Here is a 16,500-nt window from a genome sequence, read left to right as displayed (position 1 = left end):
CCGCTGAAATCGTGATACTTGGCGATTTTAACGCTCACCATGCCGATTGGCTCGGCTCGGAAACCACCGATCACGCGGGAAGATCCTTTCACGACTTTGCTTTAGCTTACGACCTGTCACAAATGGTCCCTGCGATTACGCGAATACCAGATGTGGATGGTCGTAAACCCTCTTTATTGGACCTTCTGCTGACCTCACATCCGGAGACCTATCAAGTCTCTGTTGACCCGCCATTGGGTTCATCGGATCATTGTGTAGTCCGGAGTACTGTGCCTACTACGCGCCCTCCTCAGCCCCGTTTTTCGGATTGTCGCCGTATTTGGCACTATCGGTCAGCAGATTGGGATGGGATGCGGTGTTTCTTTGCGTCCTACCCTTGGGGGCCTATGTGCTTTTCGTCGGAAGCTCCAGATTCCGTCGCTGCCTTTGTCGCCGAAGTGGTTCTACAGGGCATGGAACTTTTTATTCCATTCTCTGCGGTGCCGATCGGTGGCAAGTCACAGCCCTGGTTTAAGCGTTCTTGCAAGGCAGCATCGCGTCGAAAGCGAGAATGCTTTAATGCATGAGCGGAAGCGGCAATATCTCGTGATGCTAATACCAGCGAACATAAAAAAGCATATAACTCAGCCTCCAGGTCCTTCAAACGGGAAATCGCTAAGTCAAAGTCAGAGCACATCGCCAGATTTGGCGAGAGATTGGCCCAACTCCCTTCGGGGACTCGAGCCTTCTGGTCTCTCGCCAAAGCTGTACAAGGGAATTTTTGTCAGCCATCCATTCCACCGCTGCACGGGGAGGATGACTCGCTCGCCCACACTGCGAATGAGAAGGCCGACCTCTTGGGCTGTCTCTTCGCGTCCAACTCGACTTTGGATGACCGAGGGGGATCATCACCGACGATTTCGCGGTGTGATAACTCAATGCCGGAAATCACATTCCGGCAACGTGCTGTTCGCAGAGCACTATCTTCCTTGGACATTCATAAGTCGAGCGGGCCGGATGGTATCCCTCCAATTGTGCTGCGTACTTGTGCTCCTGAGTTGGCTCCGGTCCTGACGCGCCTTTTCCGGTACCTGTACTCGCTCGGCACTGTCCCGAAGTGCTGGAAGACCGCTTCGATACATCCGATCCCTAAAAAAGGCGATCGCTCTGATCCATCCAACTATCGCCCAATCGCAATAACCTCCTTGTTCTCCAAAATAATGGAATCCATTATTAATGGCCAGCTCTTGAGTTATCTAGAGGGCCACCAGCTGATTAGCGATTATCAGTACGGCTTTCGTCGTGGTCGTTCGGCTGGTGACCTTCTAGTATACCTTACTCATAGATGGGCAGAGGCAATTGAGTCCAAGGGGGAGGCACTAGCGGTTAGTTTGGACATAAAAAATTAAAAAAAAAATTCAAAATTCTTTATTTGTTCAGATATATGTACAATACAATTCAGATAGAGGCCTCCCTAGTAAGTCAGAGACCTGTGACAGGGAAGCTTCGCTCTTCTTTAAATCAACCAACACAATTGGTTTAAAAAAAAAGAAAAATAAATAAATAAAAATAAATAAATAAAAATAAACAAATATATGAATATATTATGATGACTATGTAATGTGTTTGTGAAAGACGAAACAAATGTGTGCGCGTGTTGCATGAAAAGATGGATTAAGGAAAAAATTATATTAGATGATTTAACAATGCTTCTGTTTTGTTGTAGTTAAGTGTACCGAGCCAATGGCTTAAAGTTGTTTTACATTTATGGTATGTAAGATTATGAAAGCTAAGGGTTTTATTTAAACTATTATAGAGATAAGCTGAGCGATTGTTGTATTGCTTACGTGCAAAGATTGTCTTGCAAATTGTGTAGCTTATTATATTATGTTGGGTCCTTTTTTGAGGTGTGTCTGTTTTATGTGGAGAGGTTGCGTGTCTCCTAAGGACACAACGGAGAATATAGAGCTGGCGTATGGTCAGTAGTTTGCAAGACTTGTACAACTCTTCAGTTGGAAAACTTTTATTTTTTAGTAACATTATTTTTATAATTGCTCTCTGAGCTCTTTCAAGTGCTAGAACTTTGGTTTTCGCACAACCACCCCACACTGTGATACAGTAGGTGATAACAGATAGAACTAATGCTTTATACACGGTATATATGATGTTTGGTTCCGCTACATGACGTAGATTGCAAAAAATCCAGCTTAACCTACGTATCCTTTTTATTACTGCATCAACATGGGCGTGCCAGTTTAGATTTTGGTCAATAATCACACCTAAGTATTTAATCTGTTTCACCCTAAGCAGCGTGTCACAGCCGCAGTCTTCACTACAATTGCAATTTAGTTTGTGTAATTTTATGTTAAGATTGGAGGGGGGTTGGCTCTTATCACGTATAGCAAAAGTTATGAAGTTAGTTTTAGATGGATTAATAGTTAGCTGACTGCTGGTTAAGTGCGCGTTAAGTTTGTGAAGATCCGCTTCAGCGTTTTTATAAGTTTCCTCCCATGTATCCCCATAAAAAGTTAGTGCCATGTCATCAGCATAACAAGTGATGATACCTTTATTGATTTTGGTATTGCACATTTCATTGACATATATCAAGAACAGCGTTGCCCCTAAAACCGAACCCTGAGGGACGCCGAAAGAAATCGGGTTTTTATTTACGTTACTAATTAAGTTACCTAGCTTAACTCTTTGAGTCCTATCTGTCAGATAGCTGGTCAAGAGGTTGAGAAAGACTCCTCTAATGCCAATATTATCCAGGCGCTTAATCAGAGTTGAAACACAAACAGTATCAAATGCCTTTTTGAGGTCGATAAATAGTGTAAGACACTTTTGTTTCCGGTCAAGGCGTTCAACTAGGTAATTTTCAATAGGTATTTTTCAATAGGTAAAAGGACATAGCGAAAGCCTTCGATCGGGTGTGGCACAAAGCACTGCTCTCGAAGCTTCCAGCCTACGGGCTTCCTGAGAAATTATGCGACTGGATCTCCAGCTTTCTAGCCGATCGGAGCATCAAGGTCGTCGTCGACGGAGCATGTTCCGACCTTAAACCCGTGAATGCTGGGCTCCCACAAGGCTGTGTTCTGTCCCCGACCCCATTTCTTCTGCATATCAATGACATGTTGCAACTTAGCAACATTCATTGCTCCTTTAAGAAAAGAGCGTACAAATTCTTAAAAGGCCGGCAACGCACTCGCGCGCCCTCTGGCATTGAAAGTGTCCATGGGCGGCAGTATCACTTAACATCAGGTGAGCCTCCTGCCCGTTTGCCCCCTATTTTATAAAAAAAAAATTGCCTTGACGTCCGCTGATGAATTTCCGCTTAAGATAAGTATTTACGAATAAATTTGACTTACGGTCCTTCAAGAATAGAGCGTACCTATTCTGACATATTCTGAGTATCCGTGGGCATATCACTTAACATGAGATGAGCCTCCTACCCGTTTGCCCCATTTTATTAAAAAAAGGACATTTACAAAAATATATTTTCAGAATCAACCAAAGTAAGTAAAACAAGTTTTTTCAAGAATAATTAAAAAAACAATTTATAACAAAATAAACATTCCAAACAATAAAAACATTTAAAATTTCACTTTAATTTTCCACTTTTGGCACCTCATCTTTCATACTGGCCAGAATCAGGTTCTTGTCAGTCCCGGTCGGCTTTTTGGGCTCCAGAGCCGCCCTCATTTCCAACGCCCGAGTATCAGTCTCCAGGGACTGTTCCTTATCATTGAGGTCTATCGCAATCTTGATGGAAGCAGCCTCAAGAGCGTTGTATGTGGCTCTGAAACAAAATAAAAATAATTTTCTTTGATAGCAGAAAGTATGTATAACCTAGTGATTTCGACCATACTTCGAAGCGTTTTTGGATAATCCTGTACACACGTAGATAAAAAAAAATCTAATTATATATCTAAACTATTCCTGAATCCGCTTAAGTACAGCCAAAAATTAAGATCGGGCTGGCCATTTAGAAGGTCAATTACAAATACCATAACGATATGAAATTTTTTAAGAGTAAATTGTATACAGCGAATTTCATGATAATTTCTTTATCTTAAAACACGATTTTTTTACTATTTAAACTCAAATGGCCAGGATTACTGGGATTCTTATTTATTTATGACTGAATTTTCGTCAGTTTTATAGTATATATATCGAGAATAATGTAGTTGGTATAATGGTGCAATACTTGTTCTATAACCATGCCGCGCACTACTACTTTATGGATCGAGATGCCATTAACCGAAACGTTACGTATCTAATAGGCCAGCAACGTACTTGCAAACCTTCTGTTGTTGCAGATGTTCATGGCGGCGGTAATCAATTAACTTGTGAGCTTATCGTTTGTCAAGTGAAATATATAAGTAAATAATAGGACTACAGAGAAAATATTTAAAATAGTCGTATAAATATAACATCATAAAACAAATTCTAGTATAAAGTTAGCATTTGGAACTATTCCAGAAAACACAAAGTAACCAACAGCTAAGAAAATTCATGAAAACTGTAAAATTAAACAACATATAAAAACTTGTTGAGAGTATGTTAACAATGAAGTGAAAATTTTTCCGAACACTCATATAGAGAATTCTCATTGTAGCAAAGTTAAATAGGTTTCTTATAAAGTGAAGTTGGTGCGACCCAAATAAGCTTAACACAGAATCTAGGTACATTGTACAAAAATATTAATAAGATTGGCAAAATAGTGAACATTTTGCATCCTCATATAAAAAGACACTATTTTATTTTTTTAACACAGAAAGTGGAAGGTAAAAGACACCACGAAGAGAGATTCTCTTCTGCCTTCCAAAATAGAATGAATTATTGAATCCATCAGCTTTCAACCGCCGTGCAGCTATAGAATCAGAAGTCTATACACATATGCGTGTGTACAAAAGCGACTGAGACAAATACTTCAATAGGAAATCTTAGTAATGCCCTTATAAAGATTTCCCATAAACATTTTTGACTCAATTTTATTTTACGTAAGTATTTACGTGTTCGTAGCGCTTCTTATTATCGGTCGTATTAAATTAACTGAAAATAATAACAGAAGAACACTGTTTCTATTAAAAACTTATATACGAAGAACTAGAATAAGTAAGGAATCTAATAACTTTTAAAAGTTATAAGATTCATACAGCAACTATTTTATTATACTGATCTTTATATAACCTGTAATTTCACTATAAAAAAGTAATATACTAGTTGTAGAAACGCGTTTTTTGCCACCAGCCGAACAGATTCATTGATAGCTGTTTCACGGAATCAATCAAATGAACTGATTGTCTTTTGTTTTAACTACGCTAAATCCAATTTTGGTAATTTGAAAGTTGAATCATTTAGCGCGACGTTTACAAGGAACGAAACCGCAGACAGGGCTCTTGTTACTTAAAGTTTGTGATTTAATCCGCGTAATTAAAGCAATGACTGGGAAAGCTTCTCATTTTACAATTATTTAATATATTACTCAACTATCTCGATGTTTTACGCTTATTTGCTTTATGATATCGACCTTAAAGTATTAACCTTTAACCTCGTAGACTTTTTACATATAGTTGAATATTTACATAGTATATTCATATTTATAAAATAGTTATTTCTTCGTTTTCATATAAAACAAAGAATAATACATCAAGTGAAGTAAAATACTTAATTAACATTTATTAGGCATAGTGCTTATTGAATTTTGTTGAATCAAAAGAAAACACATATACTAGAATTATAAGTTTCCTAAAAAGGTATTGTTTTAATTCACTTATACGCTTAAATCTCTGATCAGCGGTTTCGAGTTTGTAAACATGGTTCAGCAAGTTGGTTTGAAACAGACAAAATGTCTTTGCACCATGCCCCATTAGGGTCACATAGCAAGGAAGTACAGGAACAAAAAAGCTGTATATTTGGTTTGTTCTAAAGCATACTTAGCGCAATCCTGCTTCTCTTGAAGCTGTCGTATGGTTTCTCGGAGATTGCGAACTTCCTCCTTCATGCCAATATCCGCTTCATCAGAGGCTAGTTCAATACCTGGTCGGTATCCACGAGTCTCCAGACGGGTTTCAGCTACCTTGAGAGCGTTTACTTTGTCTGCAAACTGTTCACCTATTGTCTTCAATTCTGATGCCAGTTTGTCCATGTTCTCTTCCATCTGGAAAAGATACAAATGGCGCCGATCAGATATTTGTAGAAGTTGTTTAAAGGCAATTTTGAGACTACCAACATTTAGCTAAGGTTTTTGACATTTAGGTTAATAATCCTATGTATTAAAAAATAATGAATAGATTTTCTTTAAATATTGAATTCTTAGTAATTTGATATTACAAACTACTTGTATTAGGCTTGTCGCGACACCGTATATTAAATGTTACACAATATATATGATATCTTTAATAAATTAAAATATATTATTCTTAGTTTATATTATTCATAAGAATTCAGTTCAATTCATTATAATTTAAATTCAATTCTTTATAATTTAAAAAAATACTCCAGGTAATTAGTAATATTAATTAAATATTAAACTTTGGCAGGACTAAATACAATTTAAAAGTCTTATGTAAAAAGTTAATTTGGAAATATCGAATAAAAGTCATACGGTAGGTCATAACCATAAAATATCATCATGAAATTAAGAAATTACCTTCATTTTCTGCCACTGCAATTCATTGCGCGCTCGCTGAGTATCATAGATCCTCCTTCTCATCATATAGTTCGTGACGTCTGTCTGTGCCCTAAGGGCGTTCCTGGCTCGACCACGAGCTACAAACAGAGACTCGCGTAAGCGCAGTGTGTCTTGCAATTCGTCAACAGCCATTTTCTTCGTTGCTTCGCATTTTTGTAGCCATTGGTCGTATGTTATCATACTGAAAAGAAAAGCTTGAAGTATTACATCAAATCATTATATGTATAAAGTATGTATACATAAAACACTAGTACCCTGGTGGACTAAGTGACAATGACTGACTATATTATACCAATGAAAGAATACGTAAAAACAAATGCAAATTACGATTTTCAGGCCTCACGTCTATCTGTATGCACGGGATAAAATCGAAAACTAATTTGTACGGCTTTACCAATATATAAGAAAAAAATACACTTTATAACAAATACTACTAAATTTGAATGTTATGTTATAACTATATCAAATTAAGATGTAGAATTTTCCAGCTGTGTATTGGGTATTTTTTTTTATACAGAACTGGAGAGACCACCATACTACTACCTAATGTGATTAAGTGAGATGTGGTCTATTGGAGGGTACGCCTGTCCAGTAGCTGCCCATTTAAACGCCGCTTAGATGTACCCATAGTAAATTTTCAGTAGTCCACTCCTTTGCTGTTCTTACAAGAAACGACAATCCAAATTGTGCTGTGCGGCACGTAATCTTTAGGTATTTCATAAAACCGAGCAAAATAATCTTAAATAAATAATCTTTACGATTATGAAAGAGGTCGCCAAAAATCTTGGTACATCAAATACACGGTCGAAGCGGCAGACGGAAGCTCTAAATAAAGTTTACCGTTTCGGAGTTTTCAGTGAGTCGGTTTTGTATGTAATGTTGGCACAGTCTTTATCTAGGTTGAGCATGTCCTTGTCAATCTGTAGACTTTCATTCTTGTCGTTCAAATCAAGCTGTAGCTTAAACTTCACTACTTCCAGCTTGTTGATTTTCTCCCAAGCGGATTGACAGCGGTCAATCAACATTTTCTTATTGCTCTCTGTCACGCAAAGTTCCTGTAATCACACAAAAACGTTCAACATATAGTGTATATAAGGGTGTTTAACTAACGGCTCGTTTTTTTAAGACTTGTTCGTAGCTTTATTTTGGAAATGGGCTCCTGATGTGAGCGTGCGATCCTCAACAGTTTTGTCTTAAGATCGAATCACCGCTGGGCACCAATGGTTTTCTTTACATGAGCGCCATCAACACTAGCTCATGTGGTGACGGACACCATAAAATGACGGCATGAGTTAGGCATGGAATGTTTACGTTATTGCTGAAGATAGAAAAACTAAATAATCATAAAAAAGATATAGAAATTTGAGGCGAAACTAAGGGTTATAAAACACTTTTTATTTTTGTATTTATGTATTTTATTTTCGTGTGATTGTGTTTTTTTTCTTTCAAATACTATTAATTGAAAAAAATCAAACTAAAAGCAATTACTATTGGGTTGTTTTACTAAAAATCAGAATACCAAATTTTTCAGTGGTATATTTCATACATGTGTACACTGTACATATTAATTATGGTACAAATTAAGATATAATGTGACTAGCTGCTCCCGCGAACTTCAATTCTCCTTTATATAATATGATCTTACTTAGCCTACCTTGTTAGTACATATCAACATGGAACATTTTGCTACCCCAGAGATCGTTCGGTTTTCCGGAATGAAAACTTTTTAGGTTTTACAGTGAATTTTTCTCTATATAAACCTCGGAGTTCAATTCATAAGTTTTAAATTAACAAATAAAAAATAGGGGTTGACCAAAGTATCATAAAAAAATCGTCTAAGTTATAAAAATTAGGGGTGGACAACCCTTAACATTTAGGGGGATCAAAAATAGAAGCCCGATTCGCAGATCCAACAAAATTTTACGGTCATCGGTTGCGCCATTTCGGGGGGCTTTAATTACAAACATTGTGACCCGAGAATTTTATATATTCGATTAAACTAAAGCTTAAGTAATGAACGATCCAGGGCTTATAAATTATGTCAATAATAGTTAAATCGAACCTTTTTTAATTCTGTATCTGCCAGATCATATGTGAGTTCGGAACTCATTCTTCCATCTCTGTTGGAGAGACACTCCGAACAAACTAGGAGAGGCATGTTCAGTTGTTCCAATTCTCGCTCTGTAGATGCTTTCTCTTCTTTCAATGCTGACATTTCTCTGTCCATCCGGTCCAGCAACTCTTGCAATGTAGATTTCCATTGCTCTATTTCATATACTCTGTGAAATACTTTTATTAGATGGGCCTCTTAATCATCGTCATCTCGAATGTCGTTGCCATAGTCTACTTAATAGTAACAACATAAATACCTTAATAAGATTTGTTTGTAAAGTTAAGAGTTTTGGTCTAGTGGGTTCAGCGTGCGTATCTCAACCCTCATGTCGTAGGTTCGATTCGACCGGCTGTGCACTAATAGAATTTCTGTATGTTAGCATATAAACGCTCGCCCGTACGGGACAGAGAAACAATCGTAAGGAACCGCGCATGTTTACCTACTCTAATAGGATGATGGCTTGTGTTAGGCAAGGATGATCTCCTTCTAGTCTACAAGAGAAAACAAATGATCACGAAGATGCCGAAACCTGAACCTAGATGATCAAGGCCACTTGTAGTGCCACTGTTTTATTTATAAAGTACGTTGAGAAATAAATAAACATATGGAAATAATAATATGTTCCAGATAAAATATATAGAAACACATTTGTAATGCATTACACATGAACGTAATTACGAGTTAGTAAAAAATTCGTGCTCACCTTGCCCGAAGTCTATTGTTATTGTGATAGCTGTCCCAATCAGTTTTGATTTTCGTCTCATTTCGTAGCTGGTATGAACTGTATCGAAGATCGAAAGCATCAGCCCTTCTAGTGTCCGCGGTGACCTATAAAAAGTGATCTGTATATTTGTCTATATTCCTTTTAAATTAGATCGGGCAACGAAGTTTCATTGACTCTTAGTATTTACTACGTTTAATTTTTACTGCTACAAGTAATTTCAATACTAATCATACAAAAATTGCTTCGACGCTATTTAAAACAAGTGTCTTACAAAACAAAATTCTTATATGTATTTGATTCTTATATGTATTGGTTTGTGCCAGCTCTTGGCTACAACTAGACTTATTAAAAAGTGACCCATTTATTTCAACACCAAAATGATAATACTTACAGTTCTAGGTTCAAGATTACAAAAGCCTTAAAATGAGTATAAAAGAAAAACCTTCAAACATTTTCATTTGTAAGCGTGATAATTTGTGCATTGTCTCTGCTCCAATTATTCCGGAACTAATGAGGGAAAAAAGTGACTTAAGATATTTCACTTTGTGGGCGCGGTGTTTTCTTTAATTACAGCGTTGCAATTGTGAATTAAAAATTCTTTTTAAACGTTAAAGCGGGACAAGCGAAAACAATTATTTAGCCCGAGTGCAAACAGAAGACCCTTTGTTTTTGAGCTTGTTTTTATCCTTTGCGTGAAAATTTTGTGTGAACATTTTTATTAGGTGTATTTTAAAAGTGCAGGGGTTGTAAAGGGTATAAAAAGCTTCATTTACTTTTACAGTATTTTTTACTCTCTAAGCCTGGGCCTCTGGAAGAAAGATAATCAGCCAGTTAAAGTAAAAATTATGGCTAATTAATCATTTGCTCTACTTGATTGTCATGGAATTGTCACATGTTACTCGTAATTTAAAATATGGATCTCAAACTTGGGCGCTCACAAAAGCGCGGTATTTGAAGCTACAGGTGCGTCAAAGATCGATGAAACGATGTATGATAGGGAAGAAAAGGATAGACAAATTAAAGAATACATTTTTAAGAAAACCAACTAAGGTAACAGATGTTACAATAAAAATAAATAAACTAAAGTGGAAATAGGCGGGGAACATGGCAAGATAAACAGAAAAGTGGAACAAAAAAGTACTAAACTGGTGCCGAAGGTCCCTACAACAAACGAAAAAGAGGTAGACCACTTAAGGTGGATAGACCAAATTAAAGAAACAGCAAGTGGTACTTGGCGGGAGGGGAGTGGTCAGAGACCTTTGACACAGATACACTTAAAGAAGATTGAAATATTGAATAAGAAAGAAACGTGTTTAAATGTAAATGTATCTGAATTAATATTATTATTATTATTATTGATTACTTAATATTTACAGAAACCTAGTATACTTCATCGTAGAAGGTCTTAAATAATCTTCACAAATAAATCTGATCACTCATCATATCAGTATATATATTTTAAAGTAAGCCAAACGTTTTCGGTTATAAGATCTACCTCACCTAGAAAGTGTGTGAAACAAATTCAGAGCAGAAACGTTTTTTTCATAGCTACAAATATTCCAATCAATAACATAAAAATGTATGTCAACAATACCACTTCAAGTATCAGATGAAAAACTTAGGGAATGAATATTTACGACACATTTGGATTCGTGCTAAAAGTGATATCTTTTGATTGAAAACACTACACACCTTCACTCTTCAGTGAAGTGAGTTCAGAAGTTACGACATAGTCTTTGTTATATGAAAATAGCTATGAAGTGTGAAACTGAACCGAATCTTTGACATGTTTTTTTTTAGTCACAATTGTTTGTCATTGCTCAATTAACTCAATATTTTATAGGATTTTTGCAAAAGCATTCAATTATGATTAGACAAATGGAGATAATATTACGTTTTTTTATTAATATTACGAAAAATTACGAGTAGTCACGGCGCGAACATTGTGTCCTAAAAAAATATCAAATAAATAGTTTTCCTGAAAAATATTTAGTCTATAGTGCTTATCGTGCTGCAGTAGCGGAGGTCCTACACCAACAATTGTTAATCACCTCATCGATTGCAGAATATAGTAAATAAGTCTCATAACTCCTCCTTTATTGGCGATTCCTTTAAGGTCTCTGCAGCTAGGCTATAGAATTCACTCCCCGTCCCTATTCGCTTAGATCCTTCTCTATCTTCCTTTTAATTTCTTCTGTACAAACATTACCTGTCCACATCGTATCCCTAACTTTCTTACTAACTGACGTGAGACTTATCTTAAATTATCGTGATTTATGTGTCTTTTTACTTTCTATTTTTAATGTATCATAGTTTTGTTTTTTTTGTTCATGTTTAGTTTTGTCTTAATAAATGTGTATTACATGTATTTTTGCACTACTTGTCTATCTTATGTAATTTAATACATTTTAATTTTTTTCTTTACTCACAGTGGTTGACTGGAAGAGATCGCTCGAAAGCGATAAGGCCGCCAGTTGCCCTCCTTTTGATTTAATTATGTTCAATTTTTTATATTGTAGTGAAACGAAGTGTAAATAAATAAATAAGTCAAGTTTTATAATCGTCTTTCGTGGTTGGATCACTTGGACTTTCTTTTCTTTAATTTAACGTATCCGCTTGTTGAACTAGAGGTGCTATTGACCGATTACAATTACGGAACGCACCACTGTTAGGTATTTATTTTACATCTCACCCACACAACGTCTTAAAAGCTTACGCGATAGGCATCCGATATTATTGAAAATAGCAAACGTAATAATACAAATCTAAAAAGATACATTTATTTATAAGTTACTACTCAGAAGTTTTAAAAAACAATACGGATGCTTAGAAAAAGAAAATATGACGTTACAATTTTAACACACATACATCAAGTATTATGTTACAAACAAGCAACCAATACGAGGCTTTATAATGATATAAATTATATCAGTACCCTCAGCGAAAACTGACCTCTCGAAAAGGACATTATGTCCTACAATGTTTTACGCTAAAAAATATGCACCTATTGTATTGTATTAGGGCGGCGAGTAAGTTAAACAATTGAACTTGTGATATAGACCTGTTCGCCTCAAATGTGGCGTCGTCAAGGAGAAGCTATGACATCTGAGCTCCTCAGTCGAATAAATAGTGTATCATAAGTGTATAAGTTATACTAGCGTAAGTGTTACTTAACTAATTATTACTTAGTTAATTGATTTATTTGATATATATCAAGAGAACTGATTGAAATCATTTTATTGTGACCAATCCAGTTAATTATTGGCACTTAACTATATGTAAAGTTTTGTTTAATGGCGTAAAAATCAAATTATATATAGTAAGTAAGTTTTTTATAAACTGTAAATATTTTTCAATAATGAAAAAGGTATAGAAATAATAAGTGTGCATAGATTAACAGACATTGTTAATTGTCCGTTTAATGAACTGACAAAAGATCTGCTACATGTTAATTATGTAAGAAATAGTCTTTTTGTAAATATGTTCTATTCTGTTACTGTACATGTCGTGTTGCGTTTTTCTATGTGTATGTATTGTTTTGTTTGTGATTTAAATGTAAATAGTTTCCGCAGTAAACTGAAATAGTAGCTTATTTTGTTAAAAATAAACGTATTTAAGCTACAATCGAATCTACTAAGAGGATTGCATTCAATTATTAGTAACAGGCATATTTTCTGCATGATAGTTTAAGTATAATTGTTTATACAGAACTGATCTTAAATGAGATTAGACCTATTGGAGGGCATGCCTGTCCAGGAGATCCCCCTATTCAACCGCTGCTTAAATGAATCCAAAAATTTTAACAGCCTTGTGATATAGATTAGCAGACCATGTTACAAATATTAGTTGTACGAAAGTTCAGAATAATATTTATATTAATTTGATTGAGTACATACTGAAAGGTTCAAAGATCAAACGCGGTAAATAGTATTAATGTTTACCCAGTGTTTTCCGACAAACACCTCGTTTCTATGTAGTATGGTCATCTGGTCAAGTGGTTATTCATTTTATGTACATATGCATTACAATGTGTAAGATTTGTGAACCCTTTTAAGTGAAAAATACCTGTGTCAAGGTTCCCAGCTCTTCCATAAACTGAATTATACATTTCTTAAAATATATTTATATAACATTTTACTGTTATCAACACGCTTGAGTGCATGAGTGAGTGTGTGGGTGCAAATGTGTGAGTGAGTGATCGAGTGAATAAAGTGTGTAACTACATACTAGGTCTCAGAAGCAGCCCGCCCCGCCGAATGGTCGCCGTGCTCCGCGCCTTTCTCACCGAGCGCACGTTCTTCGTTGCGACGGGAGAGGCCGCGTCGAGACCGCGACCCATCACGGCGGGCGTCCCGCAAGGTAGCGTGTTATCGCCCTTGCTCTACACCACGTACACCGACGACGTTCCGTGCCCCGAGGGGTGCACACTCGCCCTCTACGCCGACGACACGGCGTACGTGGCGTCATCGCTGAGGGCCTCGCACGCTGCCCAAAAACTCCAACGCGCTCTGGACCTCCTGCCAGAGTGGCTGGACAAGTGGAGACTCGCCGCCAACCCGGACAAGACTCAGGCCATTGTCTTCGGCCGGGGTAGGTTGCCACCACCCCTACGCTTCCTGGATCGAGACGTGCCGTGGAAGACGCCGGTCACCTATCTAGGGGTCACCATAGACCGGGGTCTGACCATGACGCCCCACATCTCCAGGGCTGTAGGGAGAGCCAAGTGGGCGGCGCATACGCTCCGCCCACTGATCACAGGCAACCTACCTCTCCGCACCAAGCTCGCGCTACATAAATTGTATGTGCGCCCTCACCTCACGTACGCGGCACCGGCGTGGTTCTCCTATGCCAAGGAGACCAACCGCCGAAGACTGCGCACCGTACAAAACACCGTCTTACGGTGCGCTGTACATGCACCACGCTACGTGAGGAACGCCACCATAGCGCGAGACTTGCGGATGGAGTCGATCGACGAGTTCGTCGCACGGCTCGCGATGAGGATGTTTGATCGAGCAGACGCCTCTCAACATCCTCACCTCCACAACATCGCGCCGTGGCACTCCAGGCCGCCCGACCAATACAAGTACCCGCGTGAGCTCTTCTCCGCGGGCTCCGACGACACCAGGGCAACAAACGCGGCTTCGACCGCTGGTCGCCTCGCTGGGCCTCCCCCGGGTCAACCGGGGGTCTCACCCGGCGGTGCTTGACCGCGAGCCGCGCTAGCTGCCCGATACCACCGATCATGACACCAGGGCCAAGTCGAGACTACTCCTTGGCCCCCTCCTCATCACCCGGACTTGACACTCCGGACACGACCCCATCGGCTGCGCGCAGCGGGTAGAGACTGAGTCTCCCCGCGCGCCTGCAGCCCCCACCAAGGGCTATATGCCCGCCCCCGTACCGCCCTGTATCAGCAGGGCGCGAACAGAAACACCACTTGAAGGGGGCATACGCCCCGAACAAGACAAAACACCCCCCTCGCGAGGGAGGGTGTAACAATAACTACGCGATTTTTTTTAGAAGCAGCCCTAACACTGCGTAGGGTGTGTTCATAAGCCAGTCCTTTTGACGTATTTTTAGATTGTAGACGGTGAGCGGGTAGATGTTAAGCAGCCTATTTAATTCAACATCCTAAAATAATAAACATCATTGTAAATCCAAATTTGAGAGCCAAAACTATTAGCGGTTTTCGGATTAGCTGTAATGCGGAACGTTTATTGAAAACCAGCTTTTGTGGCGGCATCTTGTCAAAATAGGCTTAGCAACGCGTCCTGCGAGGGACAGGCGAACTTTTCCAATTTGCAAGCAAACTAGGCGGCGTAAAATTATAGTTAATGTTTAAATTTGCCATTTTATCAGTATAAAAGCTTTTATGTTGTATGTTTAATAGCTTTGTATGCGTTTCAATGCAAGAGCTTCATATTAGTTTGTTTAAGCATGGATTAGATTATGTTCTAGTTGACTTTATAAAGTTTGTTCCTTGTTATTATCGATTTATCGTAATATATATATTTACGTGTTTCTCTTGCGTGTATACATACTTTTCACTTTGAAAATAAAGAATTCTATACGATTTGTGAATTAAGAAATGCTGAATTAATAAATGCATTAACTGTTATGATTTATTTTTGCTATAATTTAGGGTTTACGTTGGTGAATCACGATAAACTATACATAAATATATAACAATACACAATTTTTTGCTATATATGGAACGGAACCTTAAGACTTTTTAACTTTTTTATAATAAACTTTTAAATTTATTTGTACATAACAACATATATAAATAGTGCTTAGAGAAATCGACATTATATATATATATATATCTCATATACATATTTATATCAATACTATCAAGCACTCAATTTTGCTTGTACTTCAAAATACATATTTTTATTCCGAAATTCAGTCATTCCACAAACTATGTTCAGAATCTAATAAAATATTATAATCAAAATAGGTTTACCTGCAATCCATACAATCTCGCATCCCAATCAGGTAGAGTTAGATGTGGCAAGGGCTTTTCATAAGTCACCACGGACTGCATTCTGATGATTTATTGCACATTAATGCACTGAAAATATGAATTAAAGTTTTTACGGAAAATGAGTGTCAAAATGACAAATGAGAAGCGTCGACTAACGCGCAGCGCGCTTAATTGTTCGAAATTTAAACATTACTTTTTCCGACCAGAAACGAAAGAGGTTTTAGTGACAATCTTAGTTTGATATCTGTGTGATTCTAATAAATCATTATTCATAGAATTATACAGACTGTGTGCATGATTACAGTCTCTCTAATGGAACGTAGAATGTTTTGTGATTTTTATTGTAAATAGTAGGCGAACATGAAAACTACGACGATAATTTAGAAATTATGTTAATTATATATGCACTTCTTGTTTATCAACAGTAGGTATTTATTTTTATTTTCCATACTAGGGTTGGAAGAAATCCCTTGTTAGCCATAAGGCCGCCCGTTGTTTATCAA

At 37.5% G+C, this 16,500-nt stretch overlaps 1 protein-coding gene across 1 annotated transcript; it reads right to left on the bottom strand.

The window, feature by feature from the left end:
• Positions 1-3,455: 3,455 nt before the first annotated feature.
• On the bottom strand, positions 3,456-16,136 carry LOC123712582 (tektin-B1-like). The gene is made up of 7 exons (XM_045665756.1): positions 15,977-16,136; positions 9,490-9,614; positions 8,736-8,952; positions 7,514-7,728; positions 6,632-6,854; positions 5,916-6,139; positions 3,456-3,775 (listed from the first exon to the last, which is right to left on the bottom strand). Exons 1-7 carry the CDS (start codon positions 16,055-16,057, stop codon positions 3,583-3,585), a joined length of 1,278 nt encoding a protein of 425 aa, XP_045521712.1. The 5' UTR covers positions 16,058-16,136; the 3' UTR covers positions 3,456-3,582.
• Between the last annotated feature and the right edge of the window lie 364 nt (positions 16,137-16,500).

Source organism: Pieris brassicae, chromosome 7, assembly GCF_905147105.1.
Source record: "Pieris brassicae chromosome 7, ilPieBrab1.1, whole genome shotgun sequence".
NCBI lineage: Eukaryota > Metazoa > Arthropoda > Insecta > Lepidoptera > Pieridae > Pieris > Pieris brassicae.
This window is presented reverse-complemented; position numbering and strand designations above follow the sequence as displayed.

What these genes read in the sequence shown, in the direction of transcription:
- LOC123712582 (XM_045665756.1), bottom strand. Translation starts at nt 16,057, where the DNA reads ATGCAGTCCGTGGTGACTTATGAAAAGCCCTTGCCACATCTAACTCTA. An exon ending in TGCAGTGGCAGAAAATGAAG is followed by an intron (nt 6,140 to 6,631) that starts GTAATTTCTTAA and finishes TATCTTTTCCAG; the next exon opens with ATGGAAGAGAACATGGACAA. An exon ending in GAGAAGCAGGATTGCGCTAA is followed by an intron (nt 3,776 to 5,915) that starts GTATGCTTTAGA and finishes ATTTTGTTTCAG; the next exon opens with AGCCACATACAACGCTCTTG.